Below are 18,289 nucleotides of genomic sequence, written 5' to 3'. Positions count from 1 at the left end.
ATGTGCTTACTCAGTTACAGAGCGCTGAAAAAACCATTAGTGGACGTTTATGTAAAAAAGCTACCCGTGAAATGACCAGGTCGTTAGAGAACCTCCTTAGATGGTCAGGAGAAGACAGGTCACTGAGGCAGTTCACTGTTCCTCAGATGGCTTCCTTCTCAGAACGTTTAAACGCAGTATTTGGAGAACTGGACCCACTGTAATATCGGTTTATTAAAGGAGAGAAGAAATAAAAGGATCGGCTACCTCCATGTGATCCCAGCAGTAACTGTAAAACTTTGAGGCTTTCCTTTCCTCTCTATAGTATGTTTACCATCATCAATTCCCATGTGTGGAACCACCCAATCCTTAAGGGAGCTCACTGTCCATTCTAATTGAAGGGTAGTGGTTCATAACGATGCACGTCACCCGTTCACCGAGCTAATAACACAAGTCCCAAACACACTTCACATTGTAGGAATTCACCTAATTCCCAGTCCTGAGGGGCACAAATACACCCCCACACCCCCACACACATACATAAACACACGCACGCACGGCTGCTCCATTACAGTGGACGTGCTATCTGAAGTGCCTGTTTCTGAGCAGGAAACAATGCTCTTGGCTCCTCCTGAAGAGATTTGCTTTTGTTCACATAGGCCCATCACTAACGAGAGGGGAACCTGACTGGGATTTGCATCCCTGCTCAGGAAATCAAAGGGTCAGCCCAGAATGCAGATGATAAATGTGTGGAGCAGTTTGACAAGGAAGATGTTATCAGGCCACTGATCTCCAAACAAGCAGAAGTGTGGCAGTGTCTGGCAAGGCTAACTTTTATTTGCAATAGTGAGTCACTTCCGCTTTGCAGTTACAACCTATCCTTTGCTTGTTCTGATATGTTTGTGTTTTAATTCAAAGTTAATTAAACCCCTTTAAAGAAAATTTTAATATCTCTTTTAGGGTGACCGGAGGTAGTCAGTGTCATTAACTAGGACTATAAGTCACAGCAAGAGAGTGACCAGGTGTGACCTTTTCCACTAGGGAGGAACTAGTTAGAAATGCATGTTGATCTCTTAAGAGCCTGAGTCAGAGATGAAGAAAGAGCCAGAAACAGAGGGACATACACAGAGACACAAATGTGCAGGCAGGGAACAACATGAAACAGGAAGGAAAAAAGACAAATAAAAAAGGTGAGATACCCTGCATTTCACGGAAATCAAGACAACATCAATTGAAAGTTAAATTATTATTTAGTGTTCCACTAAAGAAGAAAAAGTGCTGCCCATTAAACTAAGACACACCATGCACTGCAATCTGCATCCTGATTTCAGGATGCTTAAAATGTAAAATAAGGAAAAAAATCTTAACGTAGAACCAATGAGATAACAATATATGAAGACTTTGAGGCCAAGGCCCCACCAGGGCATCATCTAAGCCAGTGCTTCTCCAGCTTTAATGTGCACAGGATCCTCCTGGGAGCTTGTCAGGAGGCAGATTCTAATTCAGCAGGTATGGGGTGGGGCTTGAGATTCTGCATTTCTAACAGACTCCCAGGTGGTCCCCCTACAGACTGTGCAGCTGGTATGTAAGCATTCCAGCTCCGTGCTAAGCCCACCGGGGACAGCTGTTGTAAACAAAAAAGAACACTGGATTTCGGGAGTCAGAAAATACCACCATCATTCTAATTCATAACATTTATGTAACAATTATTGTGTGCCTGACATTATTCTAAGCCCTTTACATCCTTAACCCCGTTTAATCCCCATAATATCCCTGTAAGAAATAGGGACCGTTGTCACCTCTATTTTATGAAAGAGGACTTGGAAGTGCAGAGATGCCACAGGCCTTGCTCAAGTCGCAGACTCAGGTTTGAATCCCCCACCAGACTCTCACCTCCCCTGGGCCAGCGTCTTCGTGGGTAACTGCAAAAGCAACAATTTGCCTCTCATGGTTTTAAAGATTAAAAGCTATGAAAATATCTGAAAATCCTGTGAAATACTATATAACTTGAACTTGATATGATGAACAGATTCCTCTCCGTGGCTCACGGAGGCGAGTTACCTAATCCATGTGTTATGTTCTCATACATTTGCAGTCGACAGAAACCCTTAAATGAGCTCACCACGAAGTTTCTTCAGTTAATTTCAGCATATGATATCTCAGATACACTTTACTAACTCAAACAGTTCCTTGCAACACTGGCACGTGTGCTTGAAATAAAGTTCAAAGGCAAAGTTCTGGAATCCTAAAGGGTTCTGTCTAGATCCCATAGACCACACACTGCCCGAAAAATCAAAAGACCAAGAATTGAATCTGAAGCTTGGAGCCCTAAGAAAAGAAATTCAGCTTAGCAGCGGCGTCCTTCAGAGGATGGCTAAAACCGGAGGTAAGCAATTTCTAAGCTCATCACCACCAACACATTCCAACAGGCAGGGAATCCGCTGATGGATTTATGATTCACTCCTGTTCCCTTCCGCTCACCACAACTCCACAGTGAAAGAATTCATGGGGAATACAAGCACAAACATTGTCTAGCCAAGAGTCCATCATCGCAACACAACTTCTCTTATTGTGCTAATGCCTTAAGACTATCAATTTAAAATTATATTCCTGGCAAGCAGGATTCGATCACCTATTGACCTAGTCTCTGGGCAAGGGAAACAGGTGCAACTAAATCACATCTGGTGTGACCGAGTCCACAAGGGCTACCCCATCCCAAATCTGAAGTCAAACTGGAAGGAGCAAAATAAAGTGAACATCTGTGAGACAACAAACCTCAGCTCTTTCAGATATCCAGGTGCCCATTCTGTTCACAAATGGTCCCCACCTTTGGGGGGCTTATAATACAATGTGGGAGGCAGACAAGTCAACAAGAAATGACAACACAGTGTGTCATGGTCTAAGATGGGATGAACACAAAATGCTTCTCACTTTCTCTTTCTGGCCTAGAATTAATGCTTGCAGCCTGGCTTTCCCTTTTACAAAACTCCACAATTGATATACTTGCACAGAGGCCTCCCAATTACCAACCCAAGCACCCCCCCAACAACTTTGTTAGAACTTGTCTTTGATACTCAATTCCATTATTAAAATAGCCCCTCCAAAATTAGTGAGTGAATTGAATATAGGACAACAATAGAGAAAAATCAATGAAAGAGAAAGCTGACTTTTCAAAACATCAATAAAGTTGATAAACTTCTGTCAAGACTGAAAAAGATAAGAAGAGAGTAGACACAAGTCAGCAGTATCAGGAATGAAATCTGGGGTTTCATTACAGATCCTGCAGCCATTAAAAGGTAATGGGGGGTAACAAGGGAATACTATGAACCACTCATAAATTTGACAACTTAGAAGAAAGGGACCAATTTCTAGAACACCACAACCACCAAAACTCAACCAAGATGAAACAGACAGCCTGAATAGTTCTATAACCATCAAAGAAATAGAATTTGTAATTAAAAAGCTCCCAAAAAAGAACTCCACAGGCCCAGTCTTCACTGGTGTTTACTGGAGATTTCTACCATTTAAAGAAGAATTAGCAAAAATGTGACAACCCTTTCCAGAAAACAAAGGAGGGAAGGAAAACTTCCAACTCATTTTGTGAGGTCAATATTACCCTGATATCAAAATCAGACAAAGACAGTATAAAAAAAAGAAAACTACAGACTAATATCTCTCATAAACTTACATGCAAAAATTCTCAACAAATATAAGCAAATCAAATCCGACAATGACCAAGTAGGATATTAGTCACATATGCAAAGCTGGTTCAACATTTGAAAATCAATCAATGCAATCCACACTAACTCAACAGAGTTAGTGATGGCCAAGTGGCTTCCTTCCGCTCATTCAAGATCAGTAACAAGGCACAGTCATGGCTGGGGAAGAACTGCAAGCCATGATTCTGGCCAGTCACACTGTCAGACCCAGCTCAGCTCATCCCCCTACTTGGGGTCTGCACCCCTGGAAATTCACGCTTGGGTTAGTTTTGCACAGGGCGATTCATGTACAGACAACACAGCACAGCTCTCCTCACTGCATCTGATGAGCCAGCATCCTACATTTCCAGAACAGAGGCACACAGTATCTCCTAAATAGAATCTCCTAGCACCCTCCAATCTGGCTGTCTTGCCCTTTTCCAAACCTGAAACCCACCAGCCCTAACCAACTAATAACCCAAGCTTGGGTCACAGGGAAAAGGCTATGCCAAATTTCAACTCGCTTTGTGGGCCCAGAAAGTAATGAAACAAACATCCACTGAGTCTCAAGTAGGGGCAACTGCCCCTGATCCTGACCAGAAAAGAATGCTGAACCCCACTTTGCTCACTATCATTAAGCTGATCAGAGAGGTACTTCTGACTGCATGTGAAACACATCCCAGTCCTCACTTAGGAAAGGGAAACTTTGCAAGGTCTTCGGATCATTTCAACTAGAAATCTGTCATAAATCTTCTGTTTTTACTATAACAATTCTCCTTGATTCAGCTCCTAAAAGCTCTAAGGTAAACTTGAAACACCCCAGAATGCAGATTCGAGTTCAGCTGGATCTGAGGGTGTGGGTCAAGGGGGTGTCATTCGCCCCTGTGCTCGGTGTGGCTCTGCGCACGTACACGGACGTCCAGCAGGGAAGGGGAGGCTTTGGAGAGGTTTTCTAACCTGTCCTGATCAGCAAAACCTGAAGTGAAAACAGACCACAGGCAGCACAGGTTTTATTTCAAGGAACTCATCCAAAACGTCTAGAATCCTTACAGCAACCCAAGTGATGGCTTCCCACCTCTGGGGCAGAAATACTGACACACTGTTTAGGCTCCACTCTTCCCCAGACAAAAAAAAAAAGTGCCTTTGTGCCTGTGCTACGGCGCAGTGGCACGCCACCGCTGTTAGGCTAAAGAGGGATTCTGTGGCTAATATAGTAAGTATGGAAGAGATTTCTCTTGGAGCATCCTTAGGAATATGCACTGGGACTGTTGTCTAGTCCTACGGCCTTAAAGGAAACAGGGCATATGTCTGGATATTGCCTTTGGAAAGCGACTCCTTCAGGACATGTGTTTCCAGCCTGTCGGTGTCCCCAGGGGCCAGGAGGTGACCCCTCCAGGGATTGCCAGAGTGCCTGTCAGCCCAGAACAGAGTTGCTTGTGAGTAGAGGTAAAGTAATGCAGTGCAGTCCTATGTTCACAGCAGCACATTCACAACATCCAAAAGGCAGAAGCAACTCAAGCATCAACAGATGAATAGATGCACAAAATGTGGAGTATACATACAATGGAATATTATTCAGCCACGAAAAGGAAAAAATTGCTGATACACATGACAACATGGATGAGCCTTGAAGACGTCTTGTTGTGTGAAATAAGCCAGTCACAAAAGAACAAATATTGTATGATTCCACTTATATGAACCATCTAGAATAGGTAGAATAGGAAGATTCAATTTCTAGCGCTAGAAATAGATGAAAGGTTACCAGGAGCTGGGAGGAGGAGGAATAGGGAGTAACAGCTCACCGGGTACAGAGTTTCTGTATGGGGTGATGAAAAGTTTTGGTAATGGAAGGTGGTGATGGTCGCACAACGTTGTGAATGTGATTAATGCCACTGAAGTGTACACTTAAAAATGGTTAAAATGGCTAATTTTATGTTATACATGTTACCACAGTAAAAACTAAAAAAAAAAAAAAAAAGGTAGGCACAATAATGGAGATCCCCACTCCCTCCCTCAGTCATCCCTCCCTACAACCTCACCTCCCATAGGTAAAACACTTTACAAAGGGACGGGTCCATGGCAGAGCTCAGGCTGACAGGTAGTTCTATTTCCATCCCAACTCTCACCCCAACCAGGTGAGAAGTACCTGAAGTTTCCAGATTTGCTTTAATGCTCACTGCCTGTAGGCCATCTTTATTTTTTAAAATAAATTATCTTCTAGACTTGCCTCAAGGCAGTTCTCTGGGTTCCATTCATACTTTCCTAATCTCTACAGTGACTTCTCACTTGTGTCCTATTTGAACTGTATCTTGTAGGTTTAGCACTCAGTTCCTTCTGGAACCTCCAGGTATGTAAGCTGCCATAGCAACCAAGATTCATTCACCCACATATAGACAAATGCAGGATTCACTTTCTCTGAAGGTTTGATTGCCTGATGTCCATCCCTGAAAATCAGGAATAAGAACAGCTCTGCTGTCCAACAATCTGATTACACTCGGTCTGCCACAAACCCCTGAAAACAGGACAATCTAAAGAAGGATGGACAAAATGAGCCAACAAGAAGGTCTGCAGTAGACAAACCGAGTAACTCCTCTGAGCCCTCCCTCCACCTCCAACCATAATTGGAGCTGCTGGAACATTCTCAGTGGCTCTTTCCGGTTGGATCTTCCCAATTGCAATGCATTCTAGATTGTGTGGTCAAAACAGAAAGAATTCTTGGGGCAATGCTCCCACCCAATTCCCCTACACCAGAATCTACGCAGAAGGATGGGGAAGGTTTCCCTTTATTGGCTTACATCTTTCAGATTGGAGAAAGCAAACTTGAACTCAAAGATCTTATTTGTCTCTTCAGGGCACTAAAATGCCTTACAAATAAAAAGTAAAAATTACCTTTAAAAGCCTCCACAATGTTTTACTGCAATACTGAAATTTTCTTTGGGATTATTAAATTGTTCCCCTATTCTAGACAAGTAGGAATACTTTAAATGGATCTCAGAGGGGGTGCTCTTAGTTCAGTGTTTCTTATTAAAATACCCTAACATGGACAGATATTCAAAAACATTCTATAATTTCTAAGAAATGAAAACTGCAAACTCAACCATGGAAATCCTAACACAGTATCCTGGAGCTGTAACAGCACTAAGCAGATTTAAATGGTGAGGACATTAAAATTGTGTGGAGATGCACATGGCAGGTCAAAAGATTAGCCTAATAAGGAGTTGACCAAATGCCAGAACCCGGGGAGGGTCACGTATATCATGTACATCTGCCAGGCTCCCCAAGAACTGCTGGGAATCTGAAACAACGCCCAAGGAAGCTGAGCCATAGGCCGGCTTCCTGGTTCCTGACTTAGGTAGATGACTGGAATGCATCCATGCGAGTCGAGGCAAGGAGCTGTGGATCAATTCCAGGTAAAGACAAAGCAGACGTGAGCACCCTTCTCCTGGCCTCACTTACCAGGGAGATTCTCCTTTGCTCTACTCTAGTTCTGCAGGTTGGGTGTTGGCACACAGGGCAGCACTGCCCCTGCAGAAGTAGGTGAACATAAATCCAGACTGTCAGATTTCCACACCAACCCACCTCCCACTCTGGGGATGCTCTGAGGTCCAGCCTGCGCTGTCCAGGCACAGTGGTTCCCTGTACAAATGGAGACGGGCGCGTACAGAGCTAAGTGATTCCGCAACTCACAAGTAAAATCCTTTCATTAAAGGAAGAAGTTACATATATGTATTTCCTCGTCAGACGAATTCAAACTGAGGGACATTCTACAAAATAACTAGATTCTTCAGAAGTGTCAAGATCATGAAAGACAAAGAAAGACTGAGGAATTGTCCCTGATTGGAGACACGATTATGAAACACAACGTGTATTCTGGTTTGGATCACAGACCAGAAAAAGGACATCAGTGAGAAAACTGGTGGGAATAGAAGAAAGTTTGCACATCAGTTCATTGTATTGTATCAACGCAAATGCCCTGGTTTTCATCACTTACTGTGGTTATGTGATATGTTATCCAGGAATTATTTGTGCTATTTGTGCGACATTTTCTAAATTTGAAATTATTTGAAAATGAAAAGTTAGATTAAAAAAAATTTTTAATCTTCCCTGGAAAAAAAAAAATTCCTACTTATATGTAAGACAAGCATATTTCTAACAAGTTTAGTGTTTATTCATTTTCCTCATTGTTTTCTTACACAAGATTTTGAAATAAGTTGAGACAAGTTTACTTTACTCAATATGTCATTTTTTTCTCCTGAAAAGTTATAACGTTGGGGGGAGGGGGAAGGATATGAGACCATGGGAAAGTGCAGCATGTCACAAATACCTAATTACGTGGTATGATAGCAAAGGACAGGAAAAAGACAAGTCCATCATCGTGTCTCAGTATCAAAAGACTTACCGTAAGAGAGGAATTTCTGAAACATAAAAGGGATGGCTGTGCTACATTTTATTTTCATTGCCTTTTGACTGAATCTGAGAGGGAAAGCTCGCCTTCGGTCTCCCAAACAGAGCGAGACACCCTGGGTGCCATCTGCCCTTCTGACCTCCCGCGGTCCCCAACGTGTTTCCCTCCTCTGCTCAGGTCGGCAGGAAGCACGGAAGGAAGTGTGGGTACCTCCACGAGCCGCCAGGCCTCGCTGATGACGGCGTACTGCAGGCGGTTCAGGACAAAGCCATCCACCTCCTTCAGGACTCGGACCGGGGACTGTCCGACCTTCTTCATCAGGGCGTGGGTCCTGTCCACAGTCGAAGCGTCCGTCTCCGGATGTGGCACCAGCTCCACCAATGGGATGTAATAGGGTGGATTGACCTTATGGAAGGAGAGACAGAGGTGGGGAGTTAAGAGAGCACTGGAGATTTGGGGTGTTTTGCTGGCAGACTTTCCTTAACCACCTTGAATGGTCAGATGGGGAGAATTCATCTTTGGCCAGGAATGGCCCTTTTAGCTTTAGCATCCAATGACTAGAAATGTGAGAAATACATTAATTCACAAAGGACAGAGGAAAAGAGAGAACTTGAGCATAGAATTTCATGTTTGTTTTTTTTTTAAGATTATAACCAATGTGTGAGGTTGAAATTTGGAGGTGAGGTTGAAATTTGGAGGTGCAGATTACCACCCAAGAAATGTATAGACGACTTCCAAACCCCGGATGCCCACCTCCTTCCCTTAGAGGGTTTCTCTCTTTTTCTCGTCTTCATTTCACAGGCTTCTTCTACCCATACCCATTCATCCCCCAAAGCCAGTTCCTTCCTCTGCTACTCATGGGAGGTTCCTGGCAATCAACATATCAGAGCATCAGCCCAAATTGGGCATTCCCTTAATTTCTCCATGTTGTGGCTCAACAACCTGCTTCCCCCATTAGTCTTGTTGCTCTGAAGATAAGCACTGTCTGTGACAGGTGAGTGCCCCGCCCAGCAGACGCCTACCTGTACAAAGGCAGCCAGGGCCTAAGGAAAGCCTGGCCTAGCCAAGATGCAAACTTAGGGCTCTGGTTTTTCTGTGTTACCCTGAGAAGCTCTGTTCTTGACCATCTCCCCCCACCCCAGCCCCAAGAGAATTCTCTAATGTCCAAAGAAAATGTTTACATGGGCTTACCCCTGAGATGACGTACCACAGTAAATAGATCACCAAAGAATGCTTTCAAATTGTTTTTCCTCCAGAGTTGGGTGATAACTGGTAGAATCTCACATTTACTAAATAACTATGAGAAGTGTCCATTCTAAAATGACTTTGACAGAAAATGGGAGGAAAAATAAAAGGCAGTGCCCAGGATTAGGCACCTGATCCGCAAGGAACTCAGATTCTGGGAACTCCTGGTCACGCTCTCCACCCATTCAGAAAGAAAGGCCATTACCTGTTTTCAAACAGATAAATTAAAAGCAACACCTCAATTGAATCACCGTCTCCCATCTATAATCATTGGAAAACCATAAAAATATTTAAACTCTGATCTTTTTTAAAATCAGAAGGATTGTAGCTTGTCTATCTCAAATGAACTTTAACTGGATATAAAACAGAGACGCCGGGGTTTAGGGTTCTTTCGAAAACACTGTAAGCCTCACACATAGTAAAACTGCAGACTGAGACAAATAGAAAGTGTTTTTATGAATATTTTGCTAATTCTCCCATCTCGGTTTTCTGCCCACATTTTAAATGATGGGGTTCCTGGGGTTTCACGGCTGGTCTCCCCCTGCCCCATCCTCAGACTCTCCCTGGGGGAGCTCAATCCCCACACCAAGGTGCCAAGGACCCCCAAGTGTATCTGTTTCTCTCTCTCCCTCCCCATCCCCCTCTCACCTCCCCTCAAACCCCAGGCCCATATTTATAACGGAATACTAGACTTCCCTGGGCTATACCACAAGCATAAACTCAGTCTGCATGAAATTAAACTCCCCTTCTCCCCACGCTGAAGCGAGTCCTGCTTCCTAGTTCCCAGTCTGAGGAGAACCCTGTCGTATCCCCAAACCAAAGTTAGTAACCGAGGAGCATCCTGGACCCCCACCTCCCCCTCGCCTCCCCGACATCTGTCAGTTCCACCCACGCCACCTAGAAAGTCCGTCCCTCGGCCACACGCTGAGCACAGGCCTCACCTCACATCCAACCGGGCACGCAGCCCCTGCCTCCCTGACTGCCTGTGCTGCGGCTGCCTCGCACCCCAGTGCACCCCATTCCCACAACCCTGGACAGGGCGCCCGGGGTGCACAGCTGCTGGGGAAGGCGCTGTGCCGTGTCATCCTGGCCACAGGCCGTTTGACAAGGAAACCCATCCCTACCTCGGGTTCAGAGAAGGCAACAGTCAGAGGGGCCCTTAAATGTAATGCGGCTGGTCAAGAAGGTGAGAGGAGGGGAGGGAGAGAAGGACAGCTGAAGGAAGCGACTTTATGAAGAAGGGGAGAGAACAGTGACGTTTCCTGGAAGCTGTTCTCTCTCTGACACACACCAGGCCACGCACTGGCACTGCGGCCAGGCCGGGCCCTTCTGCTGCGGAGCCCATGCGGAGCACGGGCAGGCACACCCTCCAGAGACGGAAGAACAGACGAGAAACGCAGGCGAGTCATTCACAGGTTACACAAGCCGCAGGGCGGGCTGCGCCGGGCACAGAGAGGGATTGTCTGGGCCGTGAGGAGGCCCTTTGAGGGCTCGGGCTGAGGGGCTGAGCCAGGCGGCACAGTGGGGCATTCTTTCATCCATCCTGGGAAAAGCCGGCCCAGAACCCGAAACGGAGCCTGCGAGGCATGTGATTCTGCGATAGCACAGCACACCCAGCACAGAGGCCTCGTTGATCTTCTCTGCAGCAGAGTCCGTGAAGTTAAACCCGCAGAGGAAAGGCAGACTGCGCCTTCTCCCAGAAGGCAGCCTCAACAATCCACAGTTCTTTCCCGGGAGCCCCTTCCCCTGGGTGGGGCGAGGGGGCGGCCGGGGGGCCTGGGGAAGCTCTTCTTCCCGAGACAGACACAGCACACTAGGACCGAGGCTTCCTGCTCCTACTTGGCTGAGCGCGTTTAAGCTTCAGCATTTTCCTTAGCTTTCAGTCATCACATAAATTCCTTTAGCCACAAGTAACCATCCACCCCACACCGTGAGTCCTAAAACGTGTTCTCCACAAAGAGAGCCAAAACCACCACCTGTGAACCGTAGGAAGTTATAACGTGGAATGGGCAGCATGGTGCAGACATACGGAAGGACGCGCAGACACATACCCAACTCTGCACACATCAAAAGCAGAACTCAAATACTGATGTGAACCAACAATATGAGGGCAAATGTCTTCGGACTCAGACAGAAGAGCTAGTCGGGCAGGATGCAAGTCCAGACAAGGGGAGCTCAAAGGCAAAAACTCTGGGTGGCTTTTTGTAAACAGCCTCATTTAATTCCAGACGGCCTTTTACGCTTGAGTGGCTGATCAGTGATACATGTTACAGTTGTACATTTTAGGAAATGCTTCCACTCGAGATTTAACCTCCTTCCCAGGCAGACCTCACCCACAGAAGAATTTCCGAGGGGCAGCAGTGGCACCGAGACGTGACTAGACAGGCTAAGAGTCTCACCATTATGTCCAGGAGACCACCAAGTTAGCCCACATTGAAATAAGGAAGAAAAATTGGGGGAAGAAGCCTTTGTAAAGCGTGGCTGAAACCACCAGTAGAAAACTCTGCTGTTTTAATTGATTGGTAATATAGATTCTAAGTAGCAAGAGATTGCAGTGCAAATTCAACCTTAAGAGAATCATCAATCAGTATCTAACAACTGCCAAATTGGCATCCCCAAGCCCCTCTACAGAGAAATTCTGGAGTCACCCCTGGCCAGGAGACTAGATAGACCAGGAAAGTCTGTGTAAAAGATATTTGAGAGGAAGAATGTCAAGGACATAGAAAAGGGTTGTATTAAGGACCTTATTTTGGGGCCTTTACTGTATAGGTGTCAACTGACACCTCCTGGTTTTATACTCCAGAGCACATTCTAAACTCTAATTTAAATCGCCTCAGATCTTAGACTACTCTCCACCCTGTTGGTGTTCTTTGCTCACCCACCAGTGAAGCACCACCCAAGTGACCCGGGAGCCTTCCTGGGAAAGGAGCCTAAGAGAACACTGATGACGCAAACAAGCCCGGCCGGTTGCTCTCGTGTGAAGGCGTAGCGACAATTTATCCTTTGCAATTGCTGAATTCCCACTTTTGCCAGGGCCTCTTTATCGTTTTATCCTATTTCCTTGTCCATGCAAAGAACCACTGATGATTTAAGCCCGGATGCTGAAGGCAACAGGAGGGTGTTAGCTAACCTTACACTTTCCTGTCTGGCTCCGCTTGAGAAGTGAACTTTTTTTTTTCTTCTCTTACTCCTTCTTTTCACTACCCTAGACATCAGAGAAAGGATTCAAAGTGTGTAGCATGAGACTAGAAAAAAGAAGGGATAAAATTCCAAAGACAGTTAATTTGGGTTATTTGATTCGCTTTAGTTAAAATAGGTTTTGGCTAAAAATAATTTATAAAAGTAGCAAGAGATTAATTTTTTAAAATAAGACTTGGACTTACTTTCAACTGTGCTACTTGCCTTTAATTAATTAAATTTAAAGTAAAAGTGAGCCACAGCTGAATGGGGGGAGAGTGAGTATGAGGGAGAGAAAAATGTCCTTATTCAACGCTGATAGACTGTCCTACCAGACGGACGCTCTGGGTTAGGTATGACAGAGAAGAAACTGAAGAAGGGGTAATCTCACCTATCAGGTAGTTTATAATTGAAGATATATGGTAAAAATCTTGTCAAAGAACTTAAGAGGTAGTTTCTAAGCAATTTGATTTAGTTTATGGGAGACGGTATTTAATTTTTGTAAAACTAAACTGGAAGTAAAAACACTGGTTGGAAATTGGAAGCTTTCAAGCAAGAGCTCACTGGTTATACTTTTCAATGAGGAAATCAAGTAACAAATCTAATGTAGCTTCGGGTTTCTAAGAGTTCTTTTGGGTTTGTCACAAAAGCAAACACAACAGGCTAAAACCTTGGGACTGCATATTTGGAAGTTCTCAATTGGAATCCTTTGGTGCCAATTTCACTTGTTTAAAAAGTTACCACATTTTGTGTGGTAACAAAATGTGCTGTTTTTCTCATATGTTCCATGGGTCTAAGTCTTCCAGTTCTATAATCACTCTTTACACTTTGCATTATTCTTCAGTATGGAGTAACACATCCAGAACAACCTGGTTAATTGAATGGCGGTCCACACCCCCTTCTACTCAGCATATAAGATCAGGGGGGCATTTACGGCTTGCCCTCCCTCCCTTCCTTGAGCAAGTCTGTTGCCTCCCTACTCTATACTACTCTTGCTCAGAAAAAGGAATTTCCCTGCTCTCAATTCCAGGGTCCCACCCTTGCCCCAGCCCTGGTCTCTCACGTTTGGAAGACAACCAATATATGGGAAAGAGTTACTCCCTTCTCTGACCAGCTTCAATCTGGAAAGGTCCTTCCTATTTCCTTCTAAAAGCTGGGTTTCTGCCACATCACAGTGCAGCCTGGTACCCAAGACAGTCCCAAGTCTTCAGAATAGCTTTTATCATTCTCCATATCCCAGCTAGCATCCATCCTTCCTGCTTTCTCCTACTCCTCCCCAAGGACCTGGCCTCATCCAGTCGAGCGGGTCCCCCTGGCTATTCCACTTGCCCCAGGCTTGTTCCTGGACTGATGCCTTTACTTATGCTCTTCCCCAGTCTCAAACTCTCTCCTCTCCTCACCAGCCCCACTAGACCCTACCCCTGGTCCCAGCTTCTATTCGAGTTGAGCCAAGTTCGCTTCATCATCCTAATGACCTGTCCTGGCCCTCAAAGGCCATGCTGAGCTCACAGTCAGTGCCCAAGAGTTGTAAACTTCAAGGTAACCCTTAACTTTTCTCTCTGATCCTCCTTTCCTCATATTATTGCATTAATTTCAAAAGCATTTAGTGAGCATGCCAATTAGGCACTTGTGATGGTTTGAAGCTGTGTGTACCCCAGAAAAGATCATTTTCTTTTAATCCTTTTCTGTGGGTGTAGAACTTTTGTAGGTGGGACCTTTCGATTACGTTGTTTCAATTGGGGTGTGACCTACTTCATTCAAGGTGGGTCTTAATCCTCTTACTGGAGTCCTTTACAAGAGGATAAAAGACAGATAATAGCCCCAGAGAAGCTGAGAGGGGAAGCTACTGAAGCCAGAATCTGGAAGCAATGAAACCGGGAGAGAAGGGAGAGACCAGCTGACATTGCCATGTGCCTGGCCATGTGACAGAAGAGCTGAGGATCACTGGTAGCCAGTCTTCAGGGAGAAAGCATCACCTGCTGAGGCCTTGAGTTGGACATTTTCACAGCCTAAGAACTATAAGCTTGTAAGTTAATAAATCCCCATTGTAAAAACCAATCCATTCCTGGTATATTGCATTTCATCAGCTTTAGCAAACTAAAATATAACTCATTGTCTAGTACACCACATCATGCCCTCCTAGTACTGAAGAATTTGCCCGGTTAATTACAATGGATGGGTGAAAAGGAGTAACATTGAAAAGATGGTGTTTAAAGTCAGACCTACTGAGTCAGAATCTCTGGAAGTGGGCCAGGGAATCTGCATTTTAACAAAACTGTTCTCACTCTGAATTGTGTTCTGTAAACTAACAATACAAATGACAGCCACAAAATTTATCCATCAGACATACTTCAAATGGCACTTTTACCTTGGTAGTGGAATTATTTGTTTAACAGTCTGGCTCCTCAGCTAGACAGTGAATTGCGGGTGAAAGCTTGAAAGTGTTTCTCATTCTATCCCATTACATGTTAGATGCTTTGATAAAATCCAAGACATTTTTGAATAAAATACTTTTTAAAAATACTAGCATTGCCGAACTCTGTGAAAACACTAAAAACCACTGAATGGCACAGTTTAAATTGCTGAATTGTATGAGACGTTAATCACATCTCAATAAAGCTGTTACAAAATACCAGGGAATGGGTCATAATTTACTGTCCCTGAACAGAACAATGAGATGCAATCAGTTCCCCAGGTTTGAAATACTCACCGGGTGAGCCACAATGCACTGCTTTACATGAGTCAAACCATCAAACAACTTGGAAGGCAAGAGGCAAGAGCTTGAGCTGCTTAAGATGACTTGGTCATCGACAATGCGATCCAACTGGGCAAAAATCTTCTTCTTCAGTTCTAGGTTTTCTGGAACACATTCCTAAAAAGGACACATTGAAATTACTACTCATGATCATGGCTTATTCAGTCAGACTCCAAGCAAAGCATTTCATGTTTGATCCACTCCTAAAACGAACCACTATTGAAAACCACCCACAAATGTTAGGAACAACAAAAGGCTGCCAAAAGATATGACAAAATCTTGAGATCTGTGGAATCTGGGTGATGAGCATGTGGGAGTTCGTTGTACTTTCTTTTGTGCAGGTCTGAAAACTCTCATAATAAAAAAGTCTGCCAAGTCCAGTGGGGGCAGGTTCTACAAACACAACACACAACAGCACCTCAGGGCAAACTGCTATAAACATCAGTAGCAGCCAGAACCATTTATTGTCTCTATCTGTTCTGACCATCAGATCAACCCATCTTCAAGGAAAAATTGTATCTTCATGAAATGAACAAACATAGTACAGCCACAATTCCCAAAAGACTTCCTGAGAATCCATTTCTAATTGGAAGACCTTTAGAAAAAAAAGAGGGGTAGGGAAGGGGGATGGAGAGGCAAATTTGGATTAAATACCACAGATAACAACCCCTCTGCATTTCTAATTACTTGCAAAGCTTGGGGTGGGAGTGAGCTGACATTCCCAGTACACCAATGGCAGCCACAGATGACTGTTATCCTGGGAATACGAGGATGAAGTGGACACCGCCCTGCTGTGGATGGAAGTGCAGGAGACTTGAGCTGCCCCAATACCTCGGAAATACTAGAGGTGTCCTTCCCCTCCTGCAACCAACACCTCTGGGGAACCACACCCAGGGCCATCCCTACCAAGATGGGTCCTGCTTACCTGGATGCAACAGGTACTACAGGGAGGCAGCATGAACTACCAGCATTTGCTGGCAGCATAGATGATTCTCAGTATGGTCCAAGAACCACCAGCCTCAGAGTCAACTGGGGAGCTTGCTACAAATGCACATTCCCAGGCCCCAGCCCACCTGAATCAGACTCTCTGAGGGTGGGGTCCTTCCACCTACATCTTATACAAACATCCTGATGATCCCTGGTCTTTTAAATTTGTGGTGACGATCCAAAGTGTGGGGGACCTAATATTCTCAGTGTGGTGTGCTGCCAAATATATCCTCAGGGATCTCCTCTCCACCCTGATGTCAGGGATCCCTCCTCCCCCAGCTTCTCAGGTGCCGACCAAGATGCCTTGACAGTGTATCAGAGCCATGATAATTCCATGGCCCCTAACCCTATGGTACTCGTGATTCCATCTGGGTAATTTCACTGAAACTTCAGTTAAATTTACATATCACATAAATTAGTGAAAACAGTATGAACACCAGTAGGATTATCAGAAGTGTACAAAAGTGAAAGTTCAGTGGTGAAAGTACTACTGGTAATTACATCAAGATCACCTCTCAAAACTGAAGAAAATGTTTTCAACTTTTATTTACTATCTAATAGTAATAATAGTATCTAATGTATTGGAATCAGGTGTGTAAATATTATGACATAGTAATTCTACTTCTGTATCCTCTAGAAAAGTAAAAACCATTTCCTCTTAGGGTACAGAGTCAATATTGTGTCTGCTTATACTTTTAAATAAATAATCAAACCATGCAAAATTTTATTAAGAATGAAAGGTCATATGAGCACCACATCTCCAAGACCGAAAAGAAAAAACGGAGTCATTTAAGAACTGTAAAGTCCATTGTGTTAAATGTCCTTATCAACGGGGGAAAAAGGCTACAGTAACTGTCTAGTTGTACTAATTCCTGGATCAGTTAAGTCTGCAAGTTCGGTTAAGTTTAAATGGAGCCTTGTAGTAAAACCAGAGCCTAAGAATGATGTAGATACTGTTTAAGCTAATAAAAGAGTTGCCATGAATAGCCTTATTGTGAGCCTGTCGCACAGATTCTCCCCTGAAATTCTACGCCTTTCTTCAGATTGTCTGATTGTCAAAGAGGCAAGAAAACTTGAACCAGAGGAAATCCAAACCTGCTACAATTATGTAAGGGTTTTTTAATGGCACATTTGCTTGCAGTTTGCTGGGTTTGATAGTAACCCAATTATGTTCAATTTACGGGGCTGGTTTTATAAGGGCTCTGTCCATGTCAAGCCTTGAGTGCGTTTCCTTGTTATTCATTAGGGAGCAACACCTCTCACCAGAGAAAGGGAGGCTGCCCCCCCTCGCTATTCATCAGAACCTTCAACCCTGGGGTTGATCACAAAGCTCAGCGAGGCTGCAGGCATTCTCTCTGCTCTAAAGGGGCCAGGAGGAAAATCAGGGGAGTCCATCGGACAATGAGATAACTGAGAACCTAGCTGCACAGTAGCCTGGTTCTCTTTGAACCACAGCAGTGTAACCAGGGAAGAATTCATCCCGATGCATTCTCGACTGAACTGTGCCTTTTGGGGGTCCTTTCTGGAGAAGCCACCAAATGTGAAACTTAGCAAAGATTTTACCCCTACAGAAGACAATTAGCTTGACTGTACTTAACTGAACTTTACGAGCATCTTTCAAAGCAGTGGCTTTTGTCTGTTTGGTTTGGGTTTTGTTTGTTTTGAGGTGGGAAGGAGACACAACACATAATCAATGCATTCTTACATACAACCATGACCACAGACACATCCATATTTTGACAAAACAAACCAAACCAAAACAAAAGTTTCAGGAGACGTAAAGCACAATGAAACCGCCCAACAGTCACAACTATTAGTGATACATCAAAAGCAGCTTACTCATCTCAGGGAGTATCAGATGGCTAACAGGTGGAGTTAAGTTTAATGATTTCCCTTTTTTTCTGTATCGCAACATGCCTTTTTGCAGGGAAGAAACTGGTGGTATTATAGGCATAACTTTTAATTCTCTCTAACTTATTTTTTAAAAAGTAAATAATTCATAAACTTCAATGTTTCATTATTAATAAAAGCCCTTTGTGACAG

General features: G+C 44.2%; 1 protein-coding gene across 2 annotated transcripts in view; it reads right to left on the bottom strand.

Moving 5' to 3' along the window:
- CRYL1 (crystallin lambda 1) overlaps nt 1-18,289 on the bottom strand; it is a 156,717-nt gene that overhangs the window by 27,217 nt on the left and 111,211 nt on the right. For both annotated transcript variants that reach the window (XM_037800606.1, XM_037800607.1), the window contains 2 exons: nt 15,215-15,376; nt 8,293-8,487 (listed from right to left, as the gene is read on the bottom strand). In XM_037800606.1, the coding sequence (XP_037656534.1) occupies nt 8,293-8,487; nt 15,215-15,376 (357 nt within the window). The remainder of the gene's footprint in view (nt 1-8,292; nt 8,488-15,214; nt 15,377-18,289) is intronic.

This window comes from Choloepus didactylus, chromosome 12, assembly GCF_015220235.1.
Source record: "Choloepus didactylus isolate mChoDid1 chromosome 12, mChoDid1.pri, whole genome shotgun sequence".
NCBI classification, from domain to species: domain Eukaryota; kingdom Metazoa; phylum Chordata; class Mammalia; order Pilosa; family Megalonychidae; genus Choloepus; species Choloepus didactylus.
The sequence above is the reverse complement of the archived record's forward strand: the minus strand, read 5'-3'. Positions and strand labels throughout refer to the sequence as shown.